This window comes from Leptodactylus fuscus, chromosome 2 (assembly GCF_031893055.1).
Source record: "Leptodactylus fuscus isolate aLepFus1 chromosome 2, aLepFus1.hap2, whole genome shotgun sequence".
Lineage (NCBI taxonomy): Eukaryota > Metazoa > Chordata > Amphibia > Anura > Leptodactylidae > Leptodactylus > Leptodactylus fuscus.
The window spans coordinates 219,115,078-219,136,314 of NC_134266.1; the positions used below are offsets into that span (position 1 = coordinate 219,115,078).

A 21,237-nucleotide genomic window follows, 5' to 3' on the forward strand; every position below is an offset into this window, starting at 1 on the left:
AATCCACTCCTGGGTTTGACTCAAAAAACTGCAACAAAAGAAGCTGCGTTTCCGCACCGTGGGGCCTCAGCCATACACAGTCTTTTGAGTATAACCTAAGGTTCCATACACATGTCTGAGTGTGCTATCCAAGGAGGACATCCAATGGTCTGTTCTGATGAAACTAGAGCAGTTGTTATTCTACTATATTTCATCACAACAGTTCGGAAGCCCCATGGAGGCAAGTGCATCACAGACTGCACTTGGACAACACTCGGTTGTCACTCAGTGTCCTCTGACTACATTGTGCTGCAAAATCAGCCCAACCTCAGATAGACACTAAGTCATGTGCATGGGGTCTAAGGAACTGATAGACGTTACTGAACCCCTTGTCGACCAACCACTACAGACCTGCACAAGAGTCAAACAATATAATAAAGCCATTTTATTAAACTGTGTGATAATTCCCCATTCATAGCTTGTAAACTCATCCAAGTTAAAAGAAATGGGAAGTTCCAGTAGAAATACAGCCAAACATTCCAGTGCTGGATAACACAAAAGCTTCAGGAAACAGATCACATATGAAAGCATTAACCTTCCTATTCACAGTAGGATTTGGGACCACGTAGTGTATAGAACAATTCAGTGCACAGTGCATATGACATTATGGGATTGACAAGAATTAGCACATTTACTTTATAATACAGAAAGGCAACTTGTAGCTCTCTGGTTATTGACCATCAACGCCTCAGATTGTCAGAAGACATCAGCAAGTACAGATCAACATCTTATGGAGAGCCTCAGTATATGGCTTTACTAAAGAATACATTATATAAGATGAGGTGAAAAAAATACCTAGAAAAACCTTTACTGAAAGTGATTAAGAGTTAATAAAACTAGTTTTCTGGTTGGGGGAAATGCAGGCTGAACATGTATGTTATCCCTATCTACAGTATGAGAACACAGCAATGTAGGCAGGGAAATCCACAGACACTTAAAGGGAATGTGTCACCCCCCCCAAAAAAAAAAACAAAACATTTTTTTTACATAATGATTGACAATTGTAGCTCATCTACTCTCCTTTACTGCAAAGGGAAAGCAGAAAGCATGTCAAACTCTCCCATAGTGATCAGTGGAGATCTCTAGATTATTGTACCTATGGCCCATGTGTAAAGCAAATCTCTAGATGCTGTAACAGCAGCTATATGGCAGCACCATAAATACACAGAGAATAGAATTATGAACTCTACATTCAGAAAGCAAAAACAGATTAAGAAAAATGTAAAATTGTGGGGGGTTTACTAACTAAAATCAGGTAATAGGTATAGGTGATACATTCCCTTTAACAATCATTTTGCTGTACATCATATAGGACCATCACAAGATCACATAAAAACATTGGGCACCCTTATCAATAGTGTTGTAGGAAAAACATTTGCACTATTTTTTTTTATCAGATCACTACACAGTTTGGCACAACCAGACTCAGACTCTGCCAATGCCAGCAGATTGGTAGACCAAACGGGTGGAAATTAATACTACCTATCATATATCATAACTGGCACTGAACAGTGAGGTTATCCATATCATTTTCCTTTTTAAGAACCCCCCCCCCCATAATTGTTTGGATAAAAAGTGAATGACAACTTGCTTGAAGCAATTCAATAAGATATTGTAACCCAAGTGCCTAATGCTATGTGCACACACAGAAGATTAGCTGTGGACTGCAATGAAAAGCCTCAAACTAAAGAACAGTCAGATACATGTGAATACGATTTTTTTACAACATCATAAAAATGCTGCAAAAAAAAAAAAAAAAAAAAGGTGGTGTGTGGATTAGACAATTTTTCAGATTTTTAGATCTGTGAAGATACAAAGGCCTACTTTAATAGGTTGTCCACGAATATAGATTTTATGTCCTAACTATATGTGATAGTTGAGGGACACCCAGTTACCCCCAAACTGATCAGCTGTATGGGGCTGCTTCTAGATCCTGTTGGCCAGGTGATGTTACTTCAGCTTAGTCTCCAATGGAGTCAATTGGAGCTATGCTGAAGTAGCAACGCCTGACCACTAATGCAAGGCATGGGGCCCAATTGCTTCTGGCACTGTGTTGGGTATAGTACAGGCACCAGAAGTAGCACCATATAGCCAATCATATGACCTGATATGCATGACCTAACCTAATGATAAGCCATAAAATCCATATTTCTGGATTAGTAAAAGTGAAGGGCCACTGCTGAAAAGTGTGTCAAGTAGTAGTACTGTAATAAAAGTTTAGAACGGTCAAAATACAAACATGTGGCTCAAATATTAGTGACAAATCTGAAGCAAAAACCAAATGTCTTTCACATGGATTTTGCTAAAGACTGTAGTAAAGGTTGCTCATGCATTGCACCATTGCTATATTAACAGTGGTGAAAATCAGACTTCGAATGACCGTGTAATAGATCTGATAATTCCACAAGAACAATCCACTGGGCTCAGTTACACAAACAGATCTGCCCACAAACACCTTAACTAGATTTGTATGTTGGGAATTAGAATAACTAAAGGAAATTTCTCATTAAAGGGTTATTTTCATCTCAACAAATTGCTCTCAAGTTAAGGGAATAGTCGAGTAGTCCTGCTCTAAACTGTTCCTGTAACTCCCATAAAAGAAATTGGGAGTTCGCCTGTGCTACGCCGTTTCTGTAACTCCCATTCCCCTCTATGGAATTTATGGGAACTGCATAAAGCAGTACTGTTCGCCCTTGGGGTCAACTCTGAATCAGTCATTCCCATCTAAGCCGCAGCTTGCCAGGAATAACTGTTTAAGGCCGGGGCCCTATGTGGTGTTAAACACTGCAGCTCACCTGCGATGGAAATGCCGCAAAAATTTAAAAAAATAAAAATTGACCTTTCACAGTCACAGCAAAGAAGATGGGATTCTAGTGAATCCCAACCTACTTTGCCAGAAAATACGTGGTGCAAACACGCAGTGATTTCCAAGACCATTGCGGTTTTGGAAATCACAGTATGTCAAATATATCTACGTAAACGCTGGCGGATTCCCTATAGATATAATTGAAGCTGAAAGTCCGCAGAGGAAACCTCTGCAAACCTTCTGTGCAAAATGCTGTGGGAAGAATCACAATGCGTTGCCACAGTGGTTTTGCCTGCAGTGCATTTTTGCTGCAGGACGCCACAGGGGGCCTTAGCCAGAATGCCTCCCATACCAACAATAGTGGCATGGAGAGGCCTTTAATAGCAGGAAAATAACTGTGGCCACAAACTAATGAAATGTTATGCAGACAAAGGCTGAAAATGGTCAAGAATGGCTAAAGGGTCAAAATTCCAGAGGAAAGCTGGAGAATGTCTGCAGGCATATCAGGACCCCTGGTGCAGGACGTTCTGAATACCCATGAAAGGATGAGGTCTCTACATTGCTTCATCAGTTTGTGACTACATAGGTAGGTTTCTTCTCCTATGAAAGGCACCATTATTGGTTTGGGAGGCATTTTGGACATGAAGGACTCTTTAATGTAATTTTTTTTAGACTTCTGCTGGAAACAGTAGTGGTAAATGTGTATCCAAGGAAGAGGGATTAAAAGGGGGTTGTCCAACCCAATTAGGCTGCATGATAGAAATAAGGTAAATACTGTAATGTCATCGTTATGGAGATTATGACCCAAATTAAAATCATAATTAAGCATTTTAGGACACTCCCCTTTTTACGTGACACTGAAGTTTTGTTATGGTCATTCACATACCAGTACTTCTGATTGGGGATAATATACATTAACTAATGGTAGTGCGAGACAGGATGACATGGATGTAAAATAAACTGAAATAATCAATTATTGAAAATTCAGATTGATTGAGGAGACTCAATTTTGGTTATTTTGCAATTAATTGCCCGGCCCTGTCTCATCGGGGACATCATCAAGGACTGGTAAAAGATAAAAATTACATGGATTTCAGCATGCAGCCTAATTTTTAAGAGAGCCAGACAACCACTTCAATATTTGTATTTTAGCTTAATAACCCGACCATGGTACTGTTCAGTACACACAATGTTTAGTCCCCATGTCTAATGTATCTGTTCATTCTGTAACACCAGCTTCCAATAGAACCAGAAACTGCTGTCACAGTTAAAAAAAATTAGAAATATTAGAATGTCCTACAGGAGGAGATAAAAAGATCCGTTAGGAAGAAATGCAATGCAGGCCAATGAAAGAACAGGATACAGGTTAAAGAAAAGGTATAACAATACTACCCTAAAACAGTGTAATATCAGATGCCAAAATACATGGAGATCGCAGAGCCTTCTCCTCATAAGCACATTCAGCTGCAACAATACAGCAATGAAACGATAGAAACTGCAGTGAAAGTCAATTGCTCTGATCCAAATAACTCACCTGCTGATACGTCCTAGGACTGCTCGTCTTATGCACTACTTGCACAGGTTAGAATACTACAGAAAATACTAAAAGATACGGCAATCTTTCCCATGGTAAGAACATTTGCATTTACATATATGTTTTATAATGCACTAGGAGGTTTCATTAAAACATCACCCAGATCCTGACCTCTCCTGGTGAGAGATGGGCAAAAAAATATCTGGCTTCTCTCCAGATTTACACTAGGTGCCAAGTGTAACATGGAGGCGAGAGCACAGGACAGTTTTTGGTTGCCAATTTTAATTAGTCCGCTATCTTTTCCCAGTCCGCCGTGTCTCTTTGCCATTACTGATAGAGTTTGATGCTCCAGGGAGAGAGTGGTTGGGTTGACTTCGTGTTATTCGGCCAGTTGACTGGTGAGGAGTTGCTGGAGCCGGGTGTACAGCATTACCTTGGTTGTTGTTTCCATTACCATTGGGTAGTTCTGAAGCTGGAGACAAGATAAACATATATAATGGGACTGAATGAAAGCCATGTAAGAGAAAGCTGTCCACAGCAACCAGAGAACAGCTTTGAGTTATCAAATGCAACCTGTGCTGTGATTGGATGCTGTGGGCAAAGACCAGAGTTATAAATCTACCTTATAGACCAGTTTAAAAATATGACCCATTGGAGTTTTAACCCCAAAAGTATTCTTGATTTACCTGGAGGAGGAGGAGTAGCAGTGCTGGAGGAGTTGTGGTTAGCTGCTCCTGAACCGCCCTCTACCTGCGCCTAAAATAAAAAAAAATAGGATATCAGTAACACCTAAAAATAGTAGAGAATACCACTAAGGTAAATAAAACCGCTTACCTGTTTACTTTGGGATTGCTGTGCAACATATTCAGGGTTTGGTTCACTAAAGTTAGGCACTTCAGAATAAACCATGCAAAATCTAAGAATACGTAAAAACATGAATCATGAAAAGGGAAAAGCAGAAAAACTCCCAACAGTGTGCCACAAAGACCAAGAAGGACAAGCCATCAGTTCATGCACAAAAAAAAAAAAAAAGGGAAGATCAAGGAAATTATCAAGTTTTCATCACCTAGCTTCAACCTGTGATATGTGAGAGGGGCATAAAAGGCAGACTGAAAAAAAAGTTTAGCAGCCACATGAAACCTCAAAAATCATATCAAGTGCCCTTGAACTGAGACACCTTGGTTTACCAGGCACTAGATCATGATGACCACACTATTCAACGTTGTGTGTCCTGGTGGTTGGGAAAACAACAGACTAGAACAAGAGCAAGAGTTGCATGGAAGCGAACCTCTATCAACACAAACAATCAGAAGACATTGTGCTAGCAAACATCCAACTACAGGTGTTCAACTGACCTCATGCCACAGTCACGATATACAGAAGGCTCAATGGAGGTTGTGATGGAAGTCTTCAACGGGGAGTCCTGCTTTTGTCTCAAATAGCAATGATACCCAGAGTTTGCTCATGGGAAACACCACAAACAGGTCTTCACTAAGAAACATCACACCAGTCCTACTCCCATGATAATGATCTGGGGTGACAATGTATGGTAGCGAGACCCCTCTAGTCTTCATTTCAGTTACGCTAACACCAGGCATCATGTTGCTTGTGCTACTCTCAGTTGCTGGTTTCCCCAAACATTCTGCCATGGCTTGCAGAGTTTTCGTAGTTTTCTCCCCAAGCAGCACATCTGGGGAGTCATTGGTCACAATTGCAAAAGGAGCTGCCAGCAGCCAATCTTGACATCCATCCAATGCATTCAGTGTGGCATAACATTCGTAACCTCATTGTTAGCATACCAAGGTATACAAGTGTGTGCATTTCTGTGCATGGCGCTCATACTTCACACTGAATAAATTGACAGGTTTTGAATAATTTGTTTTCATGTTATCAATTGCATATCATTAACATATTGATCTTGTCATTTCCATCTTTCCAAGACATTTCTTTCTTTGTGTTGCAGTTCCAATGTCGAGGAATGTATATCCATACATGAATAAATAAATATAAAGAGGTACTGCATATTTATAAGACATCTGCAGGGTTTCTGTAAATGTTTAAGAGCCTTGTTATTTCTTTAAGGCTTATCTTTAGTTGGACATTAAGCAAAAAGCCCTTATGGTTTGGCTGCAGTCACACTAACATTTGGTGACCCTTCAGGGACTCCGTCCCCCATTCTGCTTAAAATATGCAAAGAGAAAAGCCCAGCAAGTAAGATTTCTCTCCACAGATTTCAGGCAGAAGCCAGGTGGCCCTCATTTTAAGTGCATAGAGTTTCAGTTTTTTGGGTCCCCAAGCGGATCTGAAGAACGGAAACCTGAACGCTAGCGTGAAACTAGCATTAGGGTTTATTCACATGTTTATTTTAGTCGATATCCATGTTAATCACAGACTGCATACAAACCCACTGATTTTAATGAGTGCATGCAGCTTCCCCCCCCCCAAAAAAAACAAACAAACAAAAAAAAAAAAAAACCAACCCCACACACGACATGTTCTATTTTGGTCCATTCTGAGGATGATGCATGACCATTAAAGTTTATAGGCCTGTGAAAATCATGGATGGCACGGATATGAAAAACTAAATAACCATGGTGAGTACATGATCCATAAATGTATAGCAGCTTGTGTTGCCAGTGATGAAAATGGAAGGGTGAAAAAGCTCTTATGGTCACTCCATGAAGTGCCAGGTGAGTCGGTTAAAATTCAGTCCCAGCTTCTCCATAGTGTGTAAAAGCAGTACATAACATTTCATATGTGGATATTACTGTGCGATAAAAAAATAAATAAATAAATAAATAAATTAAAAATATTATTGTTCCTTACTCTCCGATCTTCTGCAGCTCACCTCCCCGCCCTGTGTATAACGTAAGACAACCTTTGAATAGAGACGCATACCTGAAATTAGAAAAGATCACACCAGACATGTAAATAACTATACCTCTGCAACCGTGCGCTACAAAACAAACTTTACATTGTATATTACTCAGCACACACAGCCAAGTGTAACCAATTACATTACACTACTGTAATAATGGCACAGTAAATAAATTTAATGTTAATAAGCATGGGGAGTATTTACTGCTGAAAATGTGCCAGAATGTTGGAGAAATTTGAGCCAAAAATCTGCCATACCAGCTCTATAAGCCCGGGGCCCCACAGGACATAGACGCCACGATTTGGCCGCAGTGGAGACGCTGTGGGAAAAATCGCGGCGGTTTACAGTGCAAGCAAAGGAGATGGGATTCGCATGAATCCTATGCCCACTTTGCGGAAGAAATCACAGCGCGAACACACTGCGATTTGCAAATCGCAGCATGTTAATTATATCTACGGAAACGCTGGCGGCTTTCCCGTATATATAATGGTAAGAGCAAGTCCGCAGAGGAAAACTCGGAACTTTTTCTTAAAAGCGCTGCGGAAAGAACCGCAATGCGATCACGCAGTGGTTCTCTCCGCAACGCTTTAGCGCTGCAATTATGGCCCATGGGGCCTTAGCCTAAGACATTTAGTAACATTTTCTGGAGGAGAGATGATCATAAAACATCAATTTTGTCATCTGAATTTTTAGGTTTATGTCGTTTATTATGTGTAATAAACTTTAGGGGTTGTTACTAGAGATGAGTGAATACTATTCGAAATGTCCGTTTCGAATAGCACTCTTTCATAGGAATGAATGGATGCAGCCGTTCATTCCTATGGGAGCGTGCTATTCGAAACGGGCATTTCGAATAGTATTCGCTCATCTCTAGTTGTTACAGATGTTTAGATACCAATTCTGTGGTTTTTGTTTGTTTTTTGTTAACATGGGAAAAAAACCCCCCCAAAAAACAGCAAGTATACTTTCTGGTTGATATCATGAGCAGAAGTCCATGGTCCGCCTCCCCTGGGGTTATCTGAAGTGACATGGACAGGAGAATAAAGGCGAAACTTTGAGTAAATGCAGCTCAGGGCTCATTCACATCTGCGCCCGTACCCGTTCTGCAGGCTTCCGTTTCATTTGAATGGGCTTGAAAAGTGTCGCACCGTGTGCGCCGGTGAGCGTTTTATGTGCTCTGCGGCGAAACATTTTTTTTTTAAATCGGACGCAGAGTTGGACATGCAGTACTCTGTCTGGTTTAACTAAAACTGTTTCGCAGCGGAGCGCATAAAACGCTCACCGGCGCATACAGCTGAAGACGGAAACCTGAAAACGGAGTTCAGGCGCTGATGTGAACCCAGCGTCCGCTTTACTCAGCGATCTCCCAAAAGATATGTGGGCTACAGACATGATATAGGCTTTAAAACAAGATTAACAGCGTGGTTCCAGAGTCAGAGCCATTTACAGTGACTGCCACCTCTGTAGTCTCCCTGAAAGCATCCTGTTTAGGGTAAACTGCAACGTACTTTGCTCAAACCGTGAGCAGGGTACGTTCAAAGGGTTAAAAGGCAACACCGTGACTAATGACAGGCCATCAATACTAGAAACTGGAAAATTCCTTTAGGCCGAAACCCCACTTTGCGGAAAATCAGCTTTTTTTTGTTTCAGTTTTTTTGAGCCAAAGTCAGGAGTGGATTGTTCAGATGGTAGACATAAGAGCTTCTATACATTTCCCCATTCCTTTTGTAGCCACTCCTAGGTTTGGCTCAAAACAAAGCAGCTAAATCTGCAACAAAAGCAGCGTTGTTTCTGCAACTTGGGGCCTCAGCCTTAAAGGGGTTGTCCCATAACAAGGATCCTATCTATAGTGCTAGTTTATGTGGATATAAGACTTTTCCTAAATACATTGCTTTATCAAAACTGCTTTGTTTGGCCGCTATCTTAATTTATTCACTTCATTGTTGACACTGGCCCTTGGGCTTACCTGCTCATTTGTCAAGTGACATTGCTGCCTGCTCTCAGGAGGGGCTGACAAGCAACGGAGCTCCTCATAGGGGAGGGGAAGGTGAGCGCTCGGGGATTACTGTGTGGTCTATCTTCAGCTTTTCCACTTATCAGCCAGTTTAATTGAATTTGGCTGATAAGGGCTGAGATAAGGAGACCGTTACCTCTGTATGTAATGCAAGCTGACTCAAATCCAGCTCTGCTACATCAGTTTCCACATCAGCATCATACTGTGAATCATAGCAGAGCAAGTGAAACCCCGCCCACCAATGTGCGAGAAATCCAGGAAGTGAAGAGAGTACAGAGCCTTTAGAACAAGAGTTATGGGAATACTCCTTTAAAGACTGTATCTTAATTTGCACTTTTAGACACATGGAAACAAACCTATAAGTTTGTCACTCCCAGAATAACCATGATAAATCATCCTCTTCCCCCTTCCTCCTCACTACTCATCTGGACAGCTGGCTAGCACTGCAGTTTATTAAAGGAGTTGGCAAGGATTTTTTTTTTTCCTCTTTTCATTCCAAATCATCCATTCAGGACCACTTCCACAGCCAGAACTATATACTGCACAGAGCCAAAAGCAGTTGGCTTCAGACCCTGTATAGAAGTTGGGCGCTGGTACAGCAGATCAGCTCCGACTGCACTCAATGGAAGCTGAGCTGCAATACCAGCACCTGACCACTATATGGAGCATAGAGCAAACCGATTATGTATCCATGCAGTGTATAGTACAGGCTTCAAAGCGGCTCCAAATAGCTGATCCATAAGTCCACTGATCAAATATTTATGACCTATCCTATGGATAGGCCATACATTTATATTACTGGGCAACCCCTTTAATTTATAACCTTTTAGACATTACAATAACAAACGCCAAGTCTTTTCCTGAGGGTCAATGGCAACCTACTTACTATAATTGTCAGGGGAGACATCTGCCACACACATAAGCTCATCTGAGTGGTAGATGTAGTTTCGCTGACAGACAAGAGTGTGTTTAAAAAATAAATAAATAAAAAGTAATTGGTCACCCTTTTGTAAGTCTGATGATGTCCCCAGGCTGAATCAAATTCCCCACATCATCCCACACAGAGATATTGATGCTGCCAGTCTTGTCTGCCACTTTACACGTTCTGACTTCATGTCCATCCTTTGTCTTGGTCACTCTACCTGCAAGGCCAAGAGAAGAAGGTTACACGACTATATGAAATACAAGCTTTAGAATCGTAAGTCACTGTAATACAAGTATTCTCCACAATAGACAAGTCAGAAGAGCTGACATGTCATCTGGGTCTTCTCTCTACAGTCTGCTGTCTTGACCAGGCCTTACCTGTTTCAAGGACAATGAAGATAACATTCAGGTTTTTAAGCCCAGGCTTCACATCCTTCACAAAGGTTTCAGTGGTCATAGTGGCCTTCCTCCCAAGCCAATGCCGTTCTAATCCCTATGAAGTAAGAAGACCATTTGCATCAGATTTCTATGCAACTTAAATAGATTCTATACAACTAAAAACTCTCCATCTGTATTGTGACCAAAGACACTATATTAACACATTACAAGTCAGTATTTTTCAAGTTAAAACGTTCATTTAAAATCCTGGAATACCCCAAGTTGTTTTTACAATATGGATTTATAGAGGACCTTTCACCACCTCCAACAAGTACAGTTCTTTTTATCATTTAATAAGTGCTGCTCTGCAGATTCTGACACAATTGGAATTTTTTTTCTCTAGCCCCCACCATTCCGGAGCAATCAGTGCTGTTAGTTTTGGTGCCGGATATACTCTGTAGTACTATCAGGAGGGCGGTGTCAGTCAGCAGCAGACAAGGAATGTGATCCTGAGCTCTGACACTGTCCACTTCTGATTGGAGCAATGAATCACACCCCCTGCCAATACAGAGCCTAAGTACCATATCAGGCACCAAAACTAACTGCACTTGTTTGGAAACTGTCGGGGCAAGAAAAAAAAAATTACAACTGTGCTGGAATTAGGAGGCAATGATACATGTATTATTTTTTTTTTTAATCCTGGTGGAACATGAGGCAAATATATTTTACTGATATTTTGGTACAAGTACTATTATATGAAATCTGAATGGCAATAATATCTGAGTTATCTATAGGTTGAGGCCACACACTTCAGAAAAGCTTCATTCTTTCGTTACAGATTTTTTTATTTATTTATTTTTTGCCAAAGCCAGGAATGATTGCGGTGCAACATGGCATTGGTGGACGGAATGAGACACGATGTCCCAGATGTGCTCCATTGGATTCAGGTCTGGGGAGTGGGCAGGCCAAACCATAGCATCAATACTGACAAGGCTTGGAAAAAAAAAAAAAAAAAGCAATTTTCCAGCAAAAAAAAATATAAAATTTAACTTTTACTTGAAATGATTAAAAAGAGACATACAAAAAAGTGGATCCATATATAAAAACAGAAACAAGATTACGCGTTTCGTAATGTAGATTTCATTCCCTTAGTCATAGCTTATAGATGGTTACTGAGAGTTGGTTTATATGCTGTCAGAAAACTTATCTGTTAATTAAATACAGGTGATAGGATCTTACACGTGACCTTAAACTTAAAGGTACCACCGATACATACATGAACTGAGAAAGAAACCATAGTTATAAATGACATATGCAAGAAATTTCCCTCTGAAACGGGAGCATATCTGAAAATAAATAAATGAACTAAAAAAAAAAAAAAAAAAAAAAAAAAGAAAAAAAAAAAAACAGTGTGTGAACATGGTTGTACAAAAAAAATTAACCCATTACATCTATTAGTGCAAAAAAACAAAACAACACTAAGAGTGAACATGTGAACAAAAAATTAACCCATTACGTCTATTAATGCAAAAACAAAAACATAGAAAAACAACAGTCTGTTAAAAACCAATACTTTTATTATGCAAGAAACGCTGACACTTCAGCCACATAAGGCCTACCGTGTTTCCCCGAAAATAAGACAGTGTCTTATATTAAATTGGCGTCCTAAAATAGGATATGTCTTATTTTCGGGGGATGTCTTTATTACAACCAGCAGTCATGCCAGCACGTCCTTAGAGGAGAGTCAGCATGACTGCTGGTTGTAGGTACTGTATGGGGGGGAATCATACTTACCTTTCCCATCTTCGTAGCAGCACTGGTGCTGCTGTTCGTCCCAGCAGTGGTGGGCGGGGCTTAGCGACCCTACGGGGGCGGGACTTAGAAGGCCTATCATGGGCGGGGCTTAGCGATCCTCAATTCACTGTCTCTTCTGTACGCCGGCTGCTGCCTCTGGGATGAGCTGGGAGAGCTCATCCTACAGCAGCAGGGACAGTGGACACAACAGCAGAGGCAGCAGCCGGATTTCCTGTGCACACCGAGCACATCGCACAGTGTTCAGTTGGCTGCAAAATTTTTTAGGCATGCCTTATTTTCGGGGGGTGCCTTATATTAGGCAATTCAACAGAAACCCCTGCATGCCTTACTTTTGGGGTGTGTGTCCTATTTTGGGCAAACACGGTAGCATTGTCATGTATTAGAAGGAACCCAGGGCGCACTGCACCTGCACAATGGGTCTAAGGATCTCATCCCAGTAGCTAATGGCAGTCAGGGTACCTCTGGCTAGTCCATGGAGGGCTGTGCGGTACTCCAAAGAAATGCTTCCCCACACCATTACCGAACCACTGCCAAACCAGTCATGCTGGAGGATGTTGCAGGCAGCAGAACGTTCTCCATGGCATCACCTGTCTGTCACTCATACTCATTCTGAACCTGCATTCGGCGCCAATGTCAAATCTACCAATCTTGGAGTTCTCTGGCACATGCCAATCGCCATGAACAGTGTTGGGTTGTAGGTTTTTGATAGTTTGAGCAGACACATGGATGTTAGTGGCCTGCTAGAGGTAATTTTGCAGGGCTCTGGCACTACTCCTCCTGTCCTTCCTTGCGCTACAGCCCCATCCACATCTCCTGGGGGGGCTTGTCTCCTGGTATCTGCTCCATGCTCTGGACACTTTGATTTTCCGCCTCCCATTGACTGCGTTGGTTTTTGCAGGTGGAATCCACCTGAAGGAAGCCTTTTTCCGCTAGAGGAAAAAATCCGCTAGCGTAAAAAAAAAAAAAAAAAAGTTAGTGTAACCCATGGAACTCTATGGCGAAGCTTTTTTTCCACGTGGATTCTGACACTAATTCAGTGTCAATATCCTCGCCAAAAAACTCATTGTGAATGGACCCTAAGTGTTCCGTTATTTTTTTGAGCAGTGTATATTTTACTTTTCCCAATTCCTTTTAAAAGTAACTTCTGACTTTGATTGAAAAAAAAACAAACAAAACAACTAGAATGTGTGACCTTTGTCTAAAGCAGGTCCTCAAACTGCAGCCCGCGGGCCACATGCGGCTCGCCAAGCACTTCTGTCTGGCCCCGCCAACAAGCGTGCATTTATAATGAAGCTCCTGGGGAGCTCGGGCCAGGCCATGGAGCGCACTTCACTTTACCTATTGGAGAGCACCACTCCCGATGTCTGTGCGACCTGCTCTGCCTCCGGCCCACTGTTTAAAAAGTTTGAGGACCCCTGGTCTAAAGGGTATTGCTTGAGTTATTTATGGGTTATCTGGACATTAAATGACAGCATTACTTCAGCACTATATGATACTATTATGTATGAATTTTCGGACACTTGATGGTATTAGTATGGTACTCATTTGGCCACTGATATGTCATAAGTTGATTGAGGGCCTTAGCGTGAGAGTACTGTGGACATATTTTGCCATTAATAACCTAACAAAGGGGTCTGCAACCTTTGGTACTCCAGCTGCTGTGAAACTACAATTCCCAGCATGCTCCATTCACTTTCATGGGAATTCCAAGAACAGTCAGAGTGTTGCAGGTTACAGACTGGTAAAACTATCATTTGGGCAAAGTGTGGTAATGTTCAGGTCTCGCATGGGTGATCACTCCAGTGATCCCTGTAAGGGTATGTTCACACGGCGGAAAACAGAATCCGCGTGTGAACATACCGTGTGGCTAGCCGCGCCGGCATGTCGATGCAGTGCACCGGCATCCCGTCGCAGCATTCCGCTCAAATGAATGGGCCTAATCAGATGGGAGTCTTCCGTTGCGGAATCTGCGTGAAGAAGGGGCATGTTGCTTCTTTTTGTTTGCTACTAGTGGAAAAAAGAAGCGAGCGGCTCCTATTGAAGTCATTGGGAGCTGTTTTTGGCAGCAGATTTTGAGGAGGATTCCGCGTCAAAAACCGCTGCCAAAAAAACTCTGTGTGAACTAGCCCTCGAGCAGGAGTGTATAAGATAATAGGATGGTGCATTAGAGATATCACAGATGGCAATCCAAGGCAAAAGAAGTTACAAATGACCAATGCGTAGATATAGCAATTCTGTTCAGTAGTGTCTAAATGCATGATAACTATTGAAGGGGTGAATAACCAGTACTCAGATGTAAATCCTGATACATATAGATTTGTTGTCAATTCATAGTTTACTTATCTATCTATGGAAAACGGGAATGGATGCTGCTCATGTGCAGGATAGATAGATAGATAGATAGATAGATTAGATAGATGTGGTGATTTCTCCTGTTCCAGCACTCTTTGTATCCTGCCCTCCAATGACACCTAGCAATACCACTGAGCTCAGTGCTGCACCTAGTGAGTGGATGCAAGTGTGTACAGGGACCAGTAGAGATCAGTAAGGAGATTATTGCTCCTTTTCTTATCTTATAACAGTCTCAGCAGTTTAGTAAGAAGGAATCTAACATCTAATCCCATCTGCAGTTCATCTACTGACATCATTGACAATCACTTGCAGAAGTCATCAGAAAATGTCACTCTTGTCCATTCTGCCCATCTTCATGCAAGTCCTCGTCACTTCAATAACTCAGGTCCTAGACAGTAGCAGCAGATTCCTGACTGTAGTGTATATCTATGCAGGTCTATAGACACCGCTCATATCCCGCCACTCGCACACATCACATACACTACCTTAGCTGGATAGCTCCGCTGTCTCTGTCACGACAGCTTTCTCCGGTCCCGATATATCACATCCCTCTCCGCCCGACCCCGCTTTCTTTTTGCTGCACTTGCAGGAAGTCACTGATTTTCCTCGGCCAATCAGATTCCTAAAAGCAGAGTCAGGAGCCAATGGCAACTTCACCTCACAAAGACTGACCAATAGGAGCGTTCTGGCCGCGCAAGGCTGAAGACTTTCATAACGTCATTATTGGGGCGGGGTGATTGCTGGGAGGCGGGGCTCCTGTCAGACTCTCCGCGGTGTAGTGTAGTGATGTCACTGCGGGCTGCGAGCTCTAGTCAAGCGGCAGTTTCAAGTCCTTCTTACTGTTGGCTTAGTGTAAGGTTATCCATACGTGTCCATAGTAATGCTATGATATATGGAATTGGCTTCTGTTAACGTCCTGCAACTAGCTAGGTGGCTGAGATAGAGCAGTTATGGCAAGTTTATAATAAGACTTCGAATGTACCAATACAGGAGAGTCTATTAACAGACTGATTCAACTGTGGCTCAGACTAATTGTATATATATATATCTATATATATATGGAATTGACTCAATTGTGGAATTGACTCAACAAAAGCGGAACATCACCAATATTAATTCCCCACACCCCATCATGCTTACCTGTCTTCCTGTCAGGGCACAAAACATCACTTCCTTCTTTCTGGATGCAGGCGTGGAAGGCTGGCAGACATCAAGAATAGGAGAGGAAGACAGGTAAGTATGATGGGGGGGGGCGGGTTTAATCTGAGTTACTTAGGAAGGGCTAGCTAGGGAAACAGAGAGGGACTGTGAGGCATGAGAGGTAGTGTGAGTGAAGTGCAATGTATCATGGTAGTTGTAGGATAAAAGACCAGGAAACCCAGAAATCACTCAAAACACTGCTAAAGGTATTTGGGTGCACTTATTAACCCATTAATAGCACTAACTGACTTTTTTATGTAAAAGAATAATTCTTAAGACCAAGTATAGTATCTGTTCTTATCAGTAGCAGCTAGTAATTGGCTCAGTCAGTGGGAGCAGCGCCCCATTGGAGGGAGCCAACTGAATGTTGTGAAAGTAGGTCAGAGAACCACTTGTGTAGTATCTGCTTTATCAGTAGCAGTTAGTAATTGGTCCCGCCAATTAATCTCGACACAACATACAGAAAAAAAAACTCCCTGCATAAATCCAACCAAACAAAAAACCACCAGGACAAAATAAAGATAAATATGTAATGAAATAATACATACATATAACTATACTACCTAAGATATACAATCATACCAGTCAGTGGCGTAACTAGGAATGGCGTGGCCCCGTGGCGAGCTTTTGACATGGCCCCCCCAACAGACACCAACGCCGAAGACCTCGACCGACCCCCTCCTCCGCACTCTATTATGTCCCTTAGTAAGCCCTGCACACAGTATTATGTGCATTAGTGGCCCCTGCACACAGTATTATACCCCATAGTGTCCCCTGCACACAGTATTATCCCCCATAGTGGCCCCTGCACACAGTATTATCCCCAATAGTGTCCCCTGCACACAGTATTATACCCCATAGTGTCCCCTGCACACAGTATTATCCCCAATAGTGTCCTCTGCACACAGTATTATCCCCAATAGTGGCCCCTGCACACAGTATTATGTCCCACCGTGGACACCTATAAACAATTATTATACTCTAGGGCAGTGGTTCTCAACCTTCCTAATGCCGTGACCCCGCAATACAGTTCCTCATGTTGCGGTGACCCCATTCAGTTTGGAACACGCGTCCATAACGGCGTGTGTTCCAGCTGAATAGCGCTGCTGCAGACAGTAGCGTGGCTTCTCAGTGGCTAAAGCCATCAGAAATATGTATTTTCTGATGGCTTTAGGCATACCTCCCAACTTTTGAAGATTAGCAAGAGGGACAAAATATGCGACAAAATATACTCCGCCAACTTTTATGTTGACTCCGCCCATTCTCATTTATTTTTCATGTACTCCCACACAGTATAATCCTCCTACAGTTACCCGTACATTATATGTCCCCCCGCCATCTCTCCCCAGTTTCATATAACCCCTTCAACTGCCCCAGTTTCATGTCCCCCCTCCATCTCTGCCCCCTAGTTTCATGTCCCCCCATCTCTGCCTCCAGTGTCAAGCCGTACCCCCTTTCATCTGCTCACAGTTTCATGTCCCAACCATCTCTTCCCCCAGTTTCATGTCCCCATCTGTTCCCTAGTTTCATGTTCCCCCATCTCTGCCCAGAGCTTCATGTCCCTCCATCTCTGCCCCTAGTGTCATGCCGTCCCCCCCCCCTTCATCTGCCCAGTTTCTTGTCCCTCCATCTCTGTCCCCAGTGTCATGCCGCCCCCCCCCCCCCCCCCCTCATCTGCCCACAGTTTCATGTCCCTCCATCTCTGGCCCCAGTGTCATTATGTTCCACCTTAATGTTTAAAACAAAAAAAAATAAAAAAAAACACTTACACTCACCTTCCAACGCTCCGCGCTCCCCCGCCGCCCACTCAGTCTCACTCACTCATATAGTTGTAGCCGCGATGTGATGTCGCGATGTGATGTAGCCTCCATGTGCTCGCCAGAGGTAGCCTGACTGCCATTAGGCAGACCCCTTGTGAGACCATATGTTGGTGTGGTTGGCCCTGGGTTCCTCCTAATGCAGGACAATGCCAGACCTTATGTGACTGGAGTGTGTTAGCAGTTCCTGCAAAATGAAGGCATTTAAGCTATGGACTGGACTGCCCACTCCCCAGACCTGAATCCGATTGAGCACATCTGGGACATCAGTTTGATCAGCCTGTAGTGTGTTTTTCCACTTTAATTTTTTTTTTTTGGGGGGGGACTCCAAATCCAGGCCTCCATTGGTTAATAAATTTGATTTCCATTAATGCTTTTTATGTGATTTTGTTGTCATCACATTCAACTTTGTACAGAACAAAGTATTCAATGAGAATATTTCATTCACTCATTCAGATCTAGCATATGCTGTTTTTGTGTTCCCTTTATTTTTTTGAGCAGTGTATAACAACCTCAATTGAAGTGAAAACACGTGAACAAAAAGGGGCCATAGAAATGAATGGGCAGTGTGCTAGTTGTCAAAAACACAATCATGTGCATGAAGACTAAAAATTGATGAAGTTGTCAGTTTTTTATGTCCAGTTACCACCAGTATGTAGCTTATTTTTCATCAGTTTACTGTCCACTTGTCCGTTTTAAATGTCCCTTTTGCACCAGTTTGTCATCCATTTTTAATTATCATGAAAAAAAATTGGTGCACTTCATTGATCTATTATTTTTACTCAACCCACTCATCATTTTCTACTGCCCATCTAGCAGATGTAAATCCATTTTCATGGACGTTAAAAATAGACCAATTGACTTGCAATGGATTAGTCCATGAAAACGAACAAAATAGGACATGTTCTATACTTTAATGTTTCTGTAAAACAATGCAGTGTTTTTCCTATAGACACATATGGGGAGAGGCAAAACACAGTGGAAAATCAGTGAAAAATGCAAGTACATTTTTACAATCTGCATTTTTTCCTCTGTGATTTGCTATACGTGACCTTAGCCTAAATGATATGAGCCAGAGTTATTTCATCAGTAATACTTGAAAATGTTTCTTGGTAGTCATTTTTTAATATATCTATTTTTTTCTCAGTTTTTATATACGTTCCATGTGAATACACACTCACTGTAAATATACACACATGCACACACTACATCCACACACAAAGACATGGACAGGAAAGAAGAAGCACATGTTGTCCCTGGACTCATGCCACTGTATCCCCATCTAATAGGAAGAATCTTTAAGAAGAGGGTGGAATACCAAAGCTGGAATTTTACACAGATAGGGTCAGTTCACACTACTGATACGCTGCCTGATTCTGAACATTAAAACACGTTCAGAATCAGCGCATATAAAGCAGTTCCCATTCATTTCAATGGGAGCTGGCATACGAGCTCTCCCCATTGAAATGAATGGGCTGCTTTTTTCACTACGAGCGCTCTCATTGAAGTAAATGGGAAGTGCCCGCGTGTATGGCTAGCTCAGCTCATTCCGAGCCGTATACGCATAGTGCCATATAGAGTGCACCTGACACACATTTACAGTATATATTTGTGCACATAGAAACACACATATAGTGTTCAGGTAAACACGTTCAAATTTTTGTTGACTGCAGGATTTCGATATAATTCTTTAATCTTTAACTGCTAGACTGATGGGAGAACACTATGTGGGGGTAACAGTGTAAAAGGAGGAGGTAGTACATGTCACGGTTCTCATGAGACCTAAGTAAGCCAGTGCAGAATCTCTAGCCAAGAAGATGCCCAACACCAGGCCTAGACTGACCATTTGGCACAACAAAGGTCGACCTGAAGCTAACCTCAGGACAATGTGTAGATGTTAAAGGGGTTGTCCAGGAAAAAAACTTTAAACAAAAACATACTCACCTGTCTCCAACACTCTGGTGTCCCAGGGCACTGTCCGGTCTCATGGTGCCACAAAGCTTGTTCCGGCAGATGTCCTCATCGTATGTGACTGCTGAGGCCAATGAGCGGCCTCAATTGCCCAAGGACAGGACCTGGGACGTCACAGGTCACATATGTGATTAACAACCCCAGGTCCTTTCCTTAGGCCACTGATTGGAGACAGGAGAGTATGTTTTTTGTTTCACCTTCCCTGACCTCAAAGAAAGAAAACTATTTTTTTCTGGACAACCACTTCAAACCTTTTGCTTCAGTCTTGTCCCCATGTTCCTCCCATTCGGCCAACACACAACATCTTGCTGTTGTTTTCTTTACATGGGTTGCAGCCTGAGCCTCCTGGTGAGTTCAAACATTGGGGAATGAGGGAAAGTCAGCAAGTCCTCTACACAGAATCACTGACCGACTTTTTGCCTTTCACCCACCAGATTTGGTTACTTCTGTAAAACAGGGAGTCAGTAACCAGTAGCACTCCAGCTATCAGGGCTGTGGAGTTGGTAGGTCAAACCATCAACTCCTCTATTTTTGTACAGTCCGACTCTCAATCCTTCAAAAATGTGTAGATGTTAAAGGGGTTGTCCAGGAAAAATTACTTTTTTTCCCTGGTTGATTACACATACAGATATTTTGTAGGGACTAAACCAATTCTCATCTTTCTTATCTGTTATGATCTTACTAAAATACTCCTTCCTTTTCCCTATAATGGAGTTGTCCTTTTAGATGCTTCTTACTCACTTCAATTCTTGTGACATTACCACAATTATGTGAGCCATATATTACTGACAACAACTACAGTGTGGAGACATCTGCACATGCTCACACCAATTATTCTTTGCAGATGTAATGTACGAAATCTCTACTTTTCTTGTATGACCTTTAGTAGTTTCCAGTTCCCTGGCCACTCTGAACTTTCAGAATATAAATGTCACTGTATATTTCTATGTGATATGTATTACAGCAGAAGGGTTCCTTTAAATGTGTGTCATGTCATGTTAATTCTGTGGCCTCATTCACACTTCCAGTAGAGAGTATATGATGAAGTGCAGAACTGCACCACCAGCCCCCCCCCCCCCCCAATCTCAGCAAAAAGTATTTATTTATTACTGTGATTGTCAGGAAAATTCTTAAGAGGAAAGACATTTATAGTCTGATTTCATGGAAAATGTTCACATCTGGGCTCTGTTTATTTGCTCCTCTAAAAAGCACAAAATATGTCATGTGTGAACCTGATCTTACAGGGGTGTCTCGTCTGGGCAACCACTGCTGTGATTGAATACTTGCTGGCAACAAGTTTACAGTAGCTCAAATCCCTAGCAATCTTATATCATTGCTAAGGGAAGCTGCACCCTCTTCTATTAAAGGGGTATTCGCATGTACGTAACCATTTTTAAATTTGTAGATAACTAAAAGTTAAATATTTTAGCAAATATAAGTAATTAAATATTTTGTGGAATTGTAAAGATTTTCTCTAAATGTTTAGCAGTGACAAGTTGCTGTCTTGAG

General features: G+C 42.0%; 1 protein-coding gene and 1 long non-coding RNA gene across 2 annotated transcripts in view; one reads left to right on the forward strand and one right to left on the reverse strand.

Moving 5' to 3' along the window:
* Positions 1-21,237, forward strand: part of LOC142195709 (uncharacterized) — a 293,946-nt gene that overhangs the window by 58,445 nt on the left and 214,264 nt on the right. The gene's annotated exons all lie outside the window — the stretch shown is intronic.
* NABP2 (nucleic acid binding protein 2) lies at positions 427-15,318 on the reverse strand. Its single transcript, XM_075265698.1, has 7 exons — positions 15,226-15,318; positions 10,574-10,688; positions 10,275-10,413; positions 7,206-7,277; positions 5,214-5,295; positions 5,066-5,135; positions 427-4,845 (listed from the first exon to the last, which is right to left on the reverse strand). Exons 2-7 carry the CDS (start codon positions 10,650-10,652, stop codon positions 4,673-4,675), a joined length of 615 nt encoding a protein of 204 aa, XP_075121799.1. The 5' UTR covers positions 10,653-10,688; positions 15,226-15,318; the 3' UTR covers positions 427-4,672.

Bases quoted from the DNA above. Each gene is read 5' to 3' on its own strand.
- NABP2 (XM_075265698.1), bottom strand. From the start codon at position 10,652: ATGACCACTGAAACCTTTGTGAAGGATGTGAAGCCTGGGCTTAAAAAC. The intron at 5,296-7,205 runs GTAAGGAACAAT...ACGTATTCTTAG, and splicing joins GAGCTGCAGAAGATCGGAGA to ATTTTGCATGGTTTATTCTG. The intron at 5,136-5,213 runs GTAAGCGGTTTT...TTTTTATTTTAG, and splicing joins AGCAATCCCAAAGTAAACAG to GCGCAGGTAGAGGGCGGTTC.